The sequence below is a fragment of the Medicago sativa genome, chromosome 6 (genome assembly GCF_051527215.1).
Source record: "Medicago sativa cultivar Bolivia chromosome 6, Bolivia_mono, whole genome shotgun sequence".
Taxonomy (NCBI): Eukaryota; Viridiplantae; Streptophyta; class Magnoliopsida; order Fabales; family Fabaceae; genus Medicago; species Medicago sativa.
In genome coordinates, this window is record NC_140754.1 from 75,261,723 (window position 1) to 75,277,286 (window position 15,564).

Below are 15,564 nucleotides of genomic sequence, written 5' to 3' on the forward strand. Positions count from 1 at the left end.
TGTGCGCAAAAATATATATTACCCGATTCCAGGGGCAAAAGGATGCCAAATTCACAATAAATGGTAGCAAGCTTGTATGTCCTGTGAATAGTGATGCAGTTAAGAAATACTTTGTTAAAAAAATAAAAGCTCGATGAGTCATAAAAGCGACTTAGGCAAAAATGAGCGTCTCGATGGATTGAAAACCCGAAAGGGCGGTCCATGCAAAAGTTAGAGACATGAACAAAAAATGATTATCTTGATAAGTCGAAACCTGAAAGGGCGATCTATGCAAAAGTTAAGGATCATGACAAAGTAACTGCATCAGGTCAGACATGACTCACTTGGGGCATACTTCACTACTACAAAATACCCCCTTTAATAGCACTTATTTTGGCTGTTAATAGCGCTTCTCAAGCGCTAAGAAAGCCCCCGCTATAAAAGGTGAGGAGCCTATAATAGCGCTTTCCAAACGCTATTAAATTGCAACACGTCAATAGCGCTTTCAGAAAAGCGCTAATAAAGCCTTATTCCAGTGCTATTAAAGTAGCTTTTCTAACAGGTGTTTCTTAGCACTTTCTGAAAAGCGCTATCGTAGCCTTTCTACTCAAAAAGAGGTTTCTTAGCGTTTAACTAAAAGCGCTAATAAAAGTTGCGAATTTTTTTTTTTTTTTAAATTTGTAACCAAAAATGCTATAATTAAACGCTATAATAAGATACTGAAATATGAATATAGCAAATTACATTCATGATAATCTCGTTACAATCTTCAGAATTCACTATAAAAGTACAAAATAAAGATGAAAATGAGGGGGGACATAAAATGGTATCTTGTGAATCACTTACTTGTGAATTTAGCACATCCATCATACAATGGTATCTTTGAATCACTTACTAGCCTCTCAAACATTTCGGGACAATCACGAAGATCTTCTTCAACTTCATTCATTAACTCTTCGACTCGATCAAACTCATAATCATTTGACGTATCTCTCACATTGCTCCTCAAACCAGCAGACTCAGTTTCTTCTTCTCCGTGCATTGTCCAACATGTATAGCTTTCATCAATTCCATTACATACTAAGTGATCTTGCAAATGCTCCGCACTAACTGCTCCGTAACAACATTCTAAGCATGGGCATATGATGTTACTGCTGTCTTTTGCATGAGCAACAGCAAACTCAACAAACTCTTTCACTCCTTCTCTGTACTCCTTTGACGCTCGATTCGCAGACATCCATTTCCGATCCATAGTTCCTAGGTCTTGATAGTTAGATATTGGGGAATAGTTAGTTTGAGTTTTGAAGCTATTTCTATAAGTTCAAACTTAGTAGTAGTTTTGAAGTTATTTCTATAAGTTCTCACTAACGGTCTCACTAACATTGCATATTATCTATTAATACTCATCTTCATTCTAGATTTAGTAGGGGTCCCCAATATGTGTATAAATCTTGCCCAGAATATATTAGTACAACCGCAATCAACAATTTAACTACTTATGACCACAATACACAAAAACAACGTTTTCTTACCGTTATTGAAGGAAAACAGAGACAACGGCGGCGACCACGACGGATGCTCCTTGAAAGAAAGCAGAATCTATACGCAGCAACTATAAACAGTTAGAAGCTATAAGAATTAAGGAAAAACAATTGAAACGTAGAAGTCTAGTGATTTGATCTCCTGTATTCATATCTATGATAAAAAAAGAAACATAGAAGTCTAGTCTCATCAAGCACCAATCCATGTTTCAATCATAACTAGAAGGATAAAAGTACACAATGTGACCAAAATACACTTACTTACATAAAACACTTAACAACAACTTATCGCATACCTTATGGAATGAATCTAGTCAATTACATTTCAACAAACACTATCATTGGATTAAAGTGCTATACACTATTCAGCTCACGAAATTGAAAGAATCCAAAAGCAGATCAAAAAAGCAGTTAGCTGAATCCAATAATTGAATATTGAATTTTCAAACTAAAACCAAATAAAAACGAAAAGGCATCAACAAAATCTGGATCAAACATCACACTGTACATGCATTGGTATAAGGAAAAAGCGATTTTTAAACGACCTGTCCAGCTAAGTGACAATTTAATTACAATTAAATTTCTCAAAGATTAATCTTTGTGACTTCTAAGGGCTAGGAATTTTCATTGTATTGATCATACGTATCAGTTTATGGAAGAAACCACCATCATTAATATTGATGATAGTAGTATTGGCAATGGTTTTGAAAGCATTATACATATTTGTAAGGCACTTATTTGTAACTTTGATTTAGATAGCATTATTGTTGTAACAACCACATCAATCATTACATCTACCATTGTGCAAAGTTTCAAGAATCAAACTGTTTCATAATCATAACAGCTTATGAATGAATTTATCCTAAGTCAATATTAAACTTTAATATAGAAGAAACCATACATTTTTGCAGCAATGGTTTTTAAATTGCTGATGCGGTTACACTGCAATTACGAAAAATGCAGCTGATGCAGCCGCAACTACAGTTGCGGACCACAATTTAAACTACAAACTGGACTAACCGGAAGTAATCGCTGTTTTGTGTTAGTTATATCCAAAAGATGAGATTCAACAACTATACATACATTCATATGTACAAATTATCGAAACCTAATAATAACAGTTTTAAAAAAGATCTACATCTGTTATATAGGCCATGTCATTAATATCTTGTATGTCTCTACAGCCATAACATGATCTCGACTGAGGCTGCATCATCCGTTTTTTTATCGCAAATTAAAGCATTACTAATAATTCAGTCCACAAATATCCTTGTTAGACTTAGACATACATGTGGAAGGCTATTGTACCAATGAAAGAAAGCAAAGAGAAAAACACACTACCAGTAGACTTTCTGGATCCAACCTTGGAGATGACCTTATCTGCTGCAAATTATCATTATAGTGCCACAAAACTATTTCATATTTTCCTCATAACTTCAAACAAAATAAAATAAAAACTTCATACATATATCAAAGATCAAGGCTTACCACATTCTCTTAAATGACACAAACACTTCAAGCCAGCATTACAGTTTCCATTATACGATTCACAGTCAAACAGGTTCAAACAAATGGACTGCATCGGTTTTAATGACAATATACGGAATCGTTGACATTACTTCCTAACAACTGAATCTAACCTTAAAGTCTAATTTTGTTGATAACACAGGCACTAACTCAACCATTAAATGCACATCCAAAACTAAATCGAAAAACCTTAATCATATTTTTGCATTTTTAAAAGCCTAATACAAAGGACATTGCAATTTCATGAACTAATTTGACTAATTGCATGCAAACAAAACCATCAAAGTATAAAACCAAAGGTTTTAAATCATAAATCATAACACATAGTTAGATCTACATGCATGTATACCTGAGTTATTGAGGAACAGAAAAAGCATCTACTATTTAGATACCTTTATGGATTCTTTTCAAAAGTTCATGAACTTCAAAAGTGCTGGTTAGTGTTTGTTTAGATATAAGAAGCATAGTATCTACGGAGTAAATACCTAAAATAATTTCTGACTTTGGTCACTTGTTTCAATTCAGTTAGCTCCTTTCGCATTATAGAATGTTAATCAAGTCAGTTCCTTCGTCAGTTTCTGTCAACTAATAGATTTCAACTTGCTATAGCGGCTGACATTATCATTACGTGCCTCATTGACGCACCTGTCAATGGACACATAGGTGCCATGCACTACTTCGTTGATGTAAATGTTAGAGATCATTTTGCAAAATTACCTATATGATTTTTAATTTTAGACTTCGATTTATATGCAGCATCTTTTTAGCAAGAACAGACACAACATCTTCTACAACAATTGAATGGGCACTTGTGATGAAAAAAGCAAGACGAGATTGATACACTAACAAGAAAAAGTAGATTAATACAAGGGTCTGATCTTCCCAATCTTTTTCCATTTACTACTTATTAATGGCCTCATAAAATATACTTAACGAAAATCCAAAAATTGCTAATGACAACATGCCACAATACTTGTGTACCAAAACAGGGCATTTTCCCCAATCTTGTTAAGCACAATTAGTACATTCAGCATAAAACTTAAATCATTTTGCATATATAATTAATCACTTGTACACCACATTCTGATTTTTCAGTCTAACTTTGATTTTAAAATTGCGAAAGAAACTTTAGATGGGGACATTCATACTCAAGTCTTGATGATTCATGATATAAATGTTAATTAAACTTTTGATTTAGCCAATATATTGGCAGTGACAAGGAAACACAATCACATAACAAAGGACAAAACAAATCAGCTAAGAAAAAAAATTAAACACTAGGTAAACTAAATTACGGTGTATTAATCACATCAGTAAAGTAATAACAAAAAAATTAACCTCTTCAAAAAAAATAACAAAAAAATTAAAGTAAAACAAAAATTAGCAAGAAAAATAAATCAACAAAAAAAACATGAGATCCAGGTACGGAGTCGTTTAACCTCTAAATAGCTAGATGAGTAATTTGAGAGAGAGAGAGAGAGAGATAGAGAGAGAGAGAGAGAGAGAGAGAGAGAGATTTACCGTAGGGTTTTGGCAATGAATTGAAATGGATAGAAGGAGCAGAGAGATAGATAGATCGAAATTGAACTCAACGCAAAGCGAATGATGATTTTGTAGCTTTGGGTGAGATAGAACAAGAAGGAACAAAGTGGGAATCTGACTTCGATTTAGACGGTGGTTTTAGGTTTCGATTTTGAGAAGAAGGAAGAACGTGATTTTGAGAAGGACAGTGGTTAAGTTTTTTGACCAAAGGAAGAAGGAAGAACGTGATTTTGAGAAGGACAGTGATTTTGAGAAGGACGGTGGTTCTGACTTTGAATCCCAATGTTGGAGAGAGAAAGCGTTTAAGTTTGTGAAAAGAAGAAGCTGATTTGTTTTAGTTTGTGCGCGAAACTGAAAAAAAATAATCCGCCTTTTTTAATTTTCATAAAGGCCAAACATAGCGTTTGTGAAAGCGCTATCTATACCCCCTCCAACAATAGCGTTTCGGAAAAGCGCTATTAGTGCGAACAATAATAATAGCGTTTATGGAAAAGCGCTATCTAACCCAATTTTTAACAAGTTTTCCTTAGCGCTTTCTGAAAAGTGCTATAACAGGTCTATGAGTTGCATTTTTAATAGCATTTATCCAGAAACGCTATTAAAATTGTGCTATTAAAACCCAAAATTGTGGTAGTGCTTGCTATCAAAAGACCTCCGATTCGAAGCATCTGCAGATCAAAGACTCAGAACAGGGGCATTCATAGTTGTCAGGAAGTATAACAGTTATTGTGTTCAATGTACCTTTCCCTTTATAATTACCATTTTCCAAACTTTTTAAAATCTGTAGAGCCACGCCTTTGGCAGGTTACTATTCCATTACATCTAATCTGAGCTTGTGCCCATTTATTTGAAATTCTCATTTATCCTGCTCGCAAAATTTTCTTCCATTTTTGATGATTATACTTAAAGCAAAAAATATTTATCTTGAAATTTTTTTTATGTCTTTCGGAATGCATAAACAACCGGTACATTTTTCTTTGAGCTTATGAGTGGATGGATGATACATCAACGTTCGTCCCAATGACAGTTGAACCTCTGTAAGATAAATAGACCAGGGGCATCACATTTCGAGTGGGCCAAATGGAAGAATGCACTTTATGCTGGCTTGATTAATGGCGACTTCTACCTTAATGATTGATTCATGGGTTTTATCCCGAGAAATAGCGACTTCTTCCAGTAGTTTGTTTAAAGGGCTGTACCCCGACAGTGTTTGACTCATCCCCAAGAGATGTTATCCCCCGTTGAAGATTACTGAATGCTCGTAACATGATGCCGGGCCACTTTCTTTGGACTTGCCCGACCTTGTCTCAATGTCTTACCATTATACTATCATATGAGTCTCGTACATATTCATACATTCATTCATTCATGCATACATAGCATGCATACAAATATCATTCATACATGGTTGTATTTCCTATGTCTTGCTCCAATACATAACAATGTCATCCCCAATGTGGTTGTTTCAGAGTTTGTCAACAATCAAATTTGTTTCAAGTGGCAGGTCCCACCAAATATTCGCCTTTACCAATGTCTATCCAAATTTCCCCAGTAATTGTTCAAACCTTATCTCGAGTGGTCCTTTATTAATTCAAAAGTAATTGACAATTTATTTTCCTATTATGTCCATCTTTACCAGTTCAAAGGTAACAGACATTGTCCTTTACTAATTCAAAAGTAATTGACAAATTTATTTCATGTTCGTCTTTACCAGTTCAAAGGTAACAGGCATTGTCCTTTACTAGTTCAAAGTAATTGACAATTTTTTTATTTCCTGTCATGTCCGTCTTTACCAGTTCAAAGGTAACAGACATGGTCCTTTACCCTGATAGGGGCATCTGTCATACCCCAATTTTTGACCCAAGATATTACAGACACGTGTCCTCTAACCCTGATCAGTCTTTGACTTTTCAGTAAAAATTTCGGCAGAAAGGTATTTTAAAATACCTCATATTTGGTTCCTAGTCGGGCCCTCTTCTCTCAATTTTTATTTATTATTACTTTTGAGTTTTACTTATTATTATTATTATTATTCTTATTATTATTATTATTATTATTATTATTGTTGTTGTTGTTGTTGTTATTGTTATTAATTTTTATATCTATATCCAAAATTTTGTCCAAAAAAATATCCAAGTCCAAACTCATCCAGCCTGTCACGTTGCCAAGGCAATTTTGGTGCTGCTTACCTCTATAAATATAACACTTGAAACCAACAAAAAAGGAAAAAAAAATTGACACCGACACAAAAAAAATCCAAAGAAGAATTCTTCCAAAAAAGAATATGCATCACAGCCAGTTTACGCACAAACACCCAATTTTCACGATCCAATCTTCATGAACCTGCAATAAAACAAAACAATAGACAGAACAATACCAATAAACACCGTTCAAACCCTCATCTGCCGAGAGAGCTAATTTCACGCATAACCTGCATCGATCCAAACATCTTTCACGTACAAAATCACAACCGCATCACACAACCAAACATAAACCCAACAACATAAACCGGATATCAAACATCCCAAATCCGTAACCCTTATCATCAAACCGAATTCACAACCAAATCCTCACAAATTCGAACTCAAGGTAGTGATCCCTTTCTTGTGTAGATCTAGGACGATATATACATATATATACCCTTTACTTCCTTTTTTTTATTTGATTTTTTTTATAAAGTATAAAAAAAAAAATGGGAAACGAGAAAGAAAGAAAGAAGGAAGAAGAAAAGTAGGAGGGAGGGGAGCCGAAAAAAAAAATGAAAAGAAAGAGAAGAAAAAAAAACAAGAAGAAGAATTATGAGAGAGAAGAGAGGATACGGGAGAGAAGAAGAGTGAAGAAAGAGAAAAGAAAGGGAAAAATGAAGAAAATGGGTTTACAACCCTATATATATTCCCTAACCGGTTCGGTTTCTTCTGGACCCGACCCAGGGATTGAACCGAACCGGTCCCAGCTTCCTCTAAGCCCAATCCTGCTCTTTTTAGTTCCTGCACCCCCCACAATACTGCCTGCACCCCCCAGCATCTAATTTTTATTTCTTTTTTCATGCATTTTAATTCTCTCTCGCATCTTTTATTTCCTCATGCATTTTTATTTTATTTTTGCATTACATTCTATTATCTACTACTATCATATGCATATTTAAATTTTGTCATTAAATACACACCTCAATCCAGAGTGCTCTGGTCCTTGTTAATTAAATTAATCCAGAATGCTCTGGTCCTAAAATTAACTATTAATATCATATTATTCTCCAGAACAATCTGGTCCTTGTCAATTAAATTCATCCAGAGTGCTCTGGTCCTAAATCAACTGTTAATATTATATTTCTGCTTATATAATCATTCTCCAGAGTATTCTGGTCCGTGTTAAAATAATATTATTTTTCTCATTCTGTTTATATAATTTGCATATCATTATTCAAAATAACAAAAACATTCAAATAATCAAAAATCACAAAATATTTTCATAAATAAACCTTGATCTTAAATCAAGTGATCGTTCATTTTATCTTCTTTCTTAATCAAATCATCAATCAATTTAATTATACTTTGAGTCATATTTTCTTTCAATATAAAAAATACAAACAAATTCTAATTTGCCATTTGGCTTTTCATTTTAAAACCTTTTTCAAAAAACATTAAAAAACACAAAACAAATCAAACGTCAATTTCTACCCCGAACTACGAGGTTTTGATCCCTCACGGGTACGTAGGCAGAGGACACTCGTCCTTTCAAATCAATAAAACGTAGATAATTTAGGCCTCTAATTTTCTTTTATCATTGCTAATTCCATTTTTTAAAGCAAGCAAGTTTATAGCACAAAAGGTAAATAAAATCAAGAGGTTCTCGTAGAGTACTACGAATATTTAGGGTGCTTAACACCTTCCCTAAATATAACCAACCCCCGGACCCTTAATCCCTAAAAAATGTGGTATTTGAACCTTTTTCCACTTTCTTTTGAAAAGAATTAAATGTTCAGTCGTGAAATCAAAAGCGGGTCGAAAGCCGATCAAAATGGCCTTCGACCGTCCGAAAAATGACGCGACAGATAGAATAAAAAAAATTAGATATTTTTATTGGTGGTGCCCGGGGTTGGAACCTCGGACCTTGCATGTAAAAGTAAGTATAGATATACCAATCCTGTTTGTTAAACTTTTTAAAGGATAGAATAAAAAAAATTAGATATTTTTTTTGGTGGTGCCCGGGGTTCGAACCCCGGACCTTGCATATATTATAAAGATATAATCTACATTCTTATTTTTTTTAACGATGCTAACAACAATTTTTATTATAGAAAAAGTTGTTTAAGGGTATAATTGAGATAATGTAAAAGTAAGTATAGATATACTCATCCTGTTTGTTAAACTTTTTAAAGGATAGAATAAAAAAAATTAGATATTTTTATTGGTGGTGCCCGGGGTTGGAACCCCGGACCTTGCATGTAAAAGTAAGTATATATATACTCATCTTGTTTGTTAAACTTTTTAAAGGATAGAATAAAAAAAATTAGATATTTTTTTTTGTGGTGCCCGGGGTTCGAACCCCGGACCTTGCATATATTATTATATAAGTATTATGCATTGTCCATACCAACTGAGCTAAGCTCACAAGGACTATATATATATATATATATATATATATATATATATATATATATATATATATATATATATATATATATATATATATATATATATGAGATATGATCCGTTGACACCAGGTGTCAACGAATTCGTTGACACCAAATCTCAACCGTCTATCTTGTTTAATCTAATGGTCCGTGATTATTTCTTAAATTAACTTGTGTGATCTTGTTTGCTTTGACTCACCTGATCCACGCTCTTTCTTCTTCTCCATCAGCTTCAACACAACGAATTTAATGACCAACAATCAAAACAAATCCATCCAAATTCGAATTGTTTGGTCGTCGTCAAAATGGATGCGAGAAGAGATAGTTACTTTTGTGCATACGATAGATAATAAAATTGATATGATAGGCTTGACCGCTTGAGTTTTGTGCGTGAACCAATAGGACTCATGATATTAAGAATTGATACGATAGGCTTGGTTTTTGATTTGACCAAAGAAATTAAAGGGTATAAATTTTAATTTGTTTTAATCAAAAACGTTCCACATACTCTATTCCATTAACTTTAATTTCCCCATTCACCTTAATGCTTAGAATGCAAATTGGTATAATGAAAAAAGGAAGAGAGACGATGAACATTCATCATATAAAGAGGAAGGTATTGTTGGGATTGAAGCTAAAGATTGCTGCTATATACCGCCGAACAGAGAGGTAAAATTGAAAATGTAATCACCGACAACAATCAATTTCTGAAATAATCTAGTTTGTTGATCAATTATAATTTTGAAATAGAATTTATTTAGCCAAATAAATCACAATTCACCCTTAATATTTGAACCGGTAAAATAAATTGAAACTAAGAAGAAGCTGCGACTTCCATTTGGAATAGGCGTCCAATGGTTGAGATGAGGAAATATGAGCAATCATCATAATAAGTAACAACGATATGAAAAACCACAGAGATAACAAAGATCAGGGAAAATGCGGAAAGTAATGATCATGTAAGATTTCAATTAAATAAATATGAGCCTTTTGATTAAATGAAATAAACGGTTGAGATTTGGTGTCAACGAATTCGTTGAGACCTGGTGTCAACGGATCCTATCTCTATATATATATATATATATGAGTATATGAGGAGGGATCCATTGACTCCAAGAGTAACTCTAAAGAGTTACTCCACATCCTCACCCTCCATTTTATCAAAATTTAATGGTCTAGATTTAATTCTTATTACTTATCATGTGACCTCATTTACTTTAACAATTATCACAGTAATTAATTACGGTTCTCTTCTTTTTGACTTTAATCAATATTTCCATTTTATACACACATTTAATTATTGGTAGAGAAAATACAATCCGTAATTAATTTTTACAAACTCCTCTTTTCTTCAACTTGTTCATAGAATTTTATTTTTTTTAAAAAAAATCCTCCCCTGCAACTATTTCACGATTCACAGTTCAAATTACATATATTTTCCTTCATACCCCTTAGTATTTAGAAGGAGTTTGATGCTTCCATAGCTTTTTTTTTTGGATTATCCATACATCTTTTTTAGAAATTCTTATTATTGATTTACTGTAATTCTTTTTGACTGATCGCTGGATTTTAAAATTTGACTTAAGACGTTTGTATATTCCAATCGTGAAGTTGAAAAGTCATAAATTTAATTTTGTTAGACATGTTTTTTTGTTGTTGAAGATGTTTTTAGACATGATTTAACTTGTGAATAGCTGGTAACAATAGATAATCGCAAGTTAGGCGTTGAAAAAGGAGGAAGTCGAACTAAAAATCTCCTCACCTTTTTTTTTAAACAAAAATTTTCCTCACTTGATCATGAATATATTTTTTAGGGGATGATTATTAATATTTATTGACTCAAAAGAAGGAAATCATAATCGCAATTAATACTGTGATAATTGTAAGCTAAATGAGGTCACATGATTAGTAATAAGAATTAAATCTAGTCCATTAAATTTTGATAAAATAGAGAGTGAGGATGTGGAGTAACTCTTTAAAGTTACTCTTGGAGTCAATGGATCCCTCCTCTATATGTATATATATATGTGTGCTCATACCGTGTTTGTTACACTTTTTTTTTTTTTTTAATATTTGAATTTACTCTTATCTATTGAAAGTTGAAGGTAATTTTGTAAAAAATAAAAATAAAAATAAAAATTGAAGAATAATATTTCTATACGATCACAAATATAATAATATTAAATTAAGAAAGTAATTTTGCATTAAAAGTTAAAAAATTGGCTAAGTAATTAAAAAGTAACGATTGAACATGTACTAACAATAATTATGTTAGCACAAAAATCAACCGAACTCAAATTATACAAAACACTTTCAAGTTTATAAATAATAGGGTAAAATATGCTTTTCGTCCCTGTAATTATAGGCCATTTGAATTTTCGTCCCTGAGCTTACTAATCCTCCCATTTCGTCCCTGTAAAAGTTAATCACTTGAAATTTCGTCCCTCGCCCCTTTTAATCACTGCCACGTCAGCAAATTACCAAAATGGCATGGGAAATGACGAAAATACCCCTGACTTATTTTTTTTTTCCTTAAAAAAAATTTTAAAATTTTGAAAATTCTTTTTTTAAATTTAAAAAATCTGAAAAAATAATTAAAAATCATAAAAAATTTCGGAAAAAAAATGTTAAAATTAAAACTGAAAAAACTGAAATTTTTCGGAGAAAAAATCGTAAAAAAAAATTCGGGAAAAAACTGGGAAAAAAAATTTTGTGAAAATTATTTTTTTAAATTAAAATATCTGAAAAAATAATTAAAAAACATAAAAAATTTCGGAAAAAAAATGTTAAAATTAAAACTGAAAAAACTGAAATTTTTCGGAGAAAAAATCGTAAAAAAAAATTCGGGAAAAAACTGGGAAAAAAATTTTTGTGAAAATTATTTTTTTAAATTAAAATATCTGAAAAAATAATTAAAAAACATAAAAAAATTTCGGAAAAAAAATGTTAAAATTAAAACTGAAAAAACTGAAATTTTTCGGAGAAAAAATCGTAAAAAAAAATTCGGGAAAAAGCTGGGAAAAAAATTTTGAAGGAAAAAAAAACAAAAAAAAATAAGTCAGGGGTATTTTCGTCATTTCCCATGCCATTTTGGTAATTTGCTGACGTGGCAGTGATTAAAAGGGGCGAGGGACGAAATTTCAAGTGATTAACTTTTACAGGGACTAAATGGGAGGATTAGTAAGCTCAGGGACGAAAATTCAAATGGCCTATAATTACAGGGACGAAAAGCATATTTTACCCTAAATAATATCATACTGCATCTTTTGGTTGATGTGGGACTTTTTTTTTTTTTGGATTTTTTCTTATTCGGTGTGCCTAACTCATTGTTTGGGACCGTTATAGCAATGCACTAAGTAGACCAAAAAGATATTAGTGATATGTTCTTTTTGTTAATGATTTAGTCATAGTGATCATTTAACATATTTGGCTAGCACCACGATTTTATCTTCCCCTCTAATTGATACCATTACAACACGATATATATTGAAGTTGGGCTGCCACCACTTTGCTTATTGTTTATGTTGCAATTTCCAAAACACAAATCAGATTTCATCTTGAGAATGACACATACTGTTAGAAATTTAGGTCTTAATATAACATATTTAAAGCAGCGTAGGGTTAGCAAGCGCTAAACCTAGATAGAAAAGAACAAGTTTGCAAGCGACAAACTTGTGAAAATAGGGTTGCAAGCGACAAACCTATCAAAATAAGGGTTTCCGGAATCCACCAGAATTGAGAGAAAGGTCTCGAATAATATTAATGAATAAAAGTCTGCCTCTTAGGCTACATAAGTTCTGCTTATATAGTGAAAGAAATAACAAACCCGTGGGCTGAAATAAAATAAAACGAAATAATAATAGAAAGTTCTAGAAAACTACTAAGATTTGGCTAAAATAAAATACTATAAAATTACTAAGAAACTCTCCTACATCAGTCTCCTCCACCTCTGAAGAACTCGACCCCGAGTTCTCATTTTGATAAAGATCTTCCCATGCATGTTGACTCCTCCAATGAACAAGTGACCACCCTCCTGGATCCCATTGAATGAAATGCAAAGATGATTTGATTTGGAAAATATAGTGGTTGCCTCTATTCCATTGAAGAAATATAGTAGCATGCTCATGTATGTTCATGCTTGGAGTTTGACCTTGGGAACTTTGATCGGTAGATTGCTCTGAAGTGCTTTTCTCATTCTTTCTTCTTTCATGCACAAGGAGAATTGCACATTTGCAAGTGAAATATAGAAGCAACAATCCAAGAGAGAAAATGATAACTAACTCAATGACAATAATTGATCCTAAGGTGTGAGCAAGAAATGAACCCATTGGTTGCTTTCTCATTAAGTTAACCATAGCTTCAGTATACAATGGCATTGACATTTCTTCACAATCTAGATAACAGCTATAATTTCTTCACAATCTAGATAACAGCTATAATGTCAATGTTAATGTAGCTCCATGCTCATCTCCATGATAATAGAGTTGCTGCATAACAATATTACAATTATTAATTGTGCCTTGAAATCTGATTCCACTAGCTTTGACCATAAAGTGCTTTGAGATAGTTACATATGTTTGAAGTGGCTGCCATTGATAATTATTCATGTGCTTTAGTTCAGCTGTGTTGATAAAATGAGATGGAAGATTTGTAGCTAATAATCCCCCATTTACTTCCCACAACCTCTGTTCATAATCCTCAAGTGTCATAGTAACATCAGTATTGATTCCAACAACATCCGTGGCTCTCCTTGTTGCAAGATACTCTTTAGCTTCATCCAATGCATCAAGCTCAATGCACTTTGATTGATTGAGATAATGAAAGTTTCTTGGATTTCCCAATTTCAACTTATCTACAGCCTCTTGTGGTGCAGCACAAAGCATATAAAAACAATGATAATTTCTCTCAGGATCAAAAACTTGCCAAACACGTGTTTGTTCCAACAAATAAGTTCTGATAGCAGCTGCAACAAGTGTTAGTTCCCAATTAAATACAAAGGACACACCAAGTCCAACATCAGCCCGACGCAATCCCATTAAAAGTACCGAGAATCTGTCACCAAGTACCAAACGAAAACTAACCGCATCTATCGAAAGTCTTGACACCAATACACCAATTGAGTTTTCATCAAAATCAAACCCTTCAGGTTCTTGTCTAAGTATCGATTGAAACAAGAGGTTCCTAACTCTCAGTGTTAGCTTTGAACCTGCCCAACCGCATAAACCTTGTTGTTTAGTCATGAAATTGCGAGCATCAGCTTCAATGCAAGCAGAAATTGCCTCTTCCTTGGTGGCATTATCTTTCCCCATCATCACATTTTCAAGTATGGATGTAGCAAAAAGAATTGGTTACCATCCCAATTAGATCCCTTAACCACATGACTTGCAGTGTCCTCAAATCATGTCCATCCATTGTCAATTTTATTTTGCTAATCACAAATGTTGGTAATGCATTTGCATCTGTTGCTGTCATATTCATAAGCTTCCCATATGAGAAATACTTTCTACTTTCATGAGTTAGCCTCAAAGACTTTCTAGATATAGCAGCCACCAATGTTGATCTAAGTCGAAAACTGACACGCATAACATTCTGGAAATATTGTGTCTCACATAGAACACCAACTGAATCTAAGAGATGGTTCAGCAAAATTGGCGCAAATGATTGAGAAAGATCATAACCAATTTTATAGATGCCTCCAAACGAAAACCTTTTCCCCAAGCTATTGTTTAATGCTCTCAAACGCCAAGGGTTAGAGCTTTGAAATTCTGACATCCAACACTTTTGGATTTTTTTCACTTAATGTGTCTGTTTGGTCCCATTTGTCTAGCTTCCAAACATCCTCTTCAGTGATAGGTTTTTTGTAGCCTCGTTTCATGAGTGGAGTTATCCATCCAAAACTTAATCCTGAAGTTGGTGGTGGTGCTTGTAACATACATGAATAATGGTTGGAGGTGTTGTCGGAGGGAACCTCAGAGCATACAAGCTTCAGCAGAACAACGAAATTCGAAACATTGTCCACGGCGGAATTGAAATTGACTTCCGAATTTGCAGCAGCAACACTTCTATCAGGTGGTTTCGGCGGCAGAGACAACGTCGATCTCCTCTTTCAATTGCGTAAGAATTCTTAGAATATACGTTATCAAAACAGAGTGTCTAGCAGTATCTTTAACCATCTTACGCGAACACGGGTAACCTGCAATTTTGAAAGCATGTCTCAAAAGGCCGGACAAGGAGTAATCTTTGTTGTAACAAAACAGACAACGATATACCGAATCGGAGATTTCAATCTCGTAGTAATCATCCGTCAACTTGTTGTAATATCTACGCTCATAATATTCCAAA

The 15,564-nt window shown here is 33.3% G+C and overlaps 1 protein-coding gene across 1 annotated transcript; it reads right to left on the bottom strand.

Annotated features, from left to right (window-relative positions):
* Nucleotides 1-696: 696 nt before the first annotated feature.
* Nucleotides 697-4,722, bottom strand: LOC146916829 (uncharacterized). Its single transcript, XM_085717135.1, has 3 exons — nt 4,569-4,722; nt 1,512-1,578; nt 697-1,242 (listed from the first exon to the last, which is right to left on the bottom strand). The coding sequence occupies exon 3, from the start codon at nt 1,229-1,231 to the stop codon at nt 818-820; it is 414 nt and encodes a 137-aa protein (XP_085573261.1). The 5' UTR covers nt 1,232-1,242; nt 1,512-1,578; nt 4,569-4,722; the 3' UTR covers nt 697-817.
* Nucleotides 4,723-15,564: the final 10,842 nt, after the last annotated feature.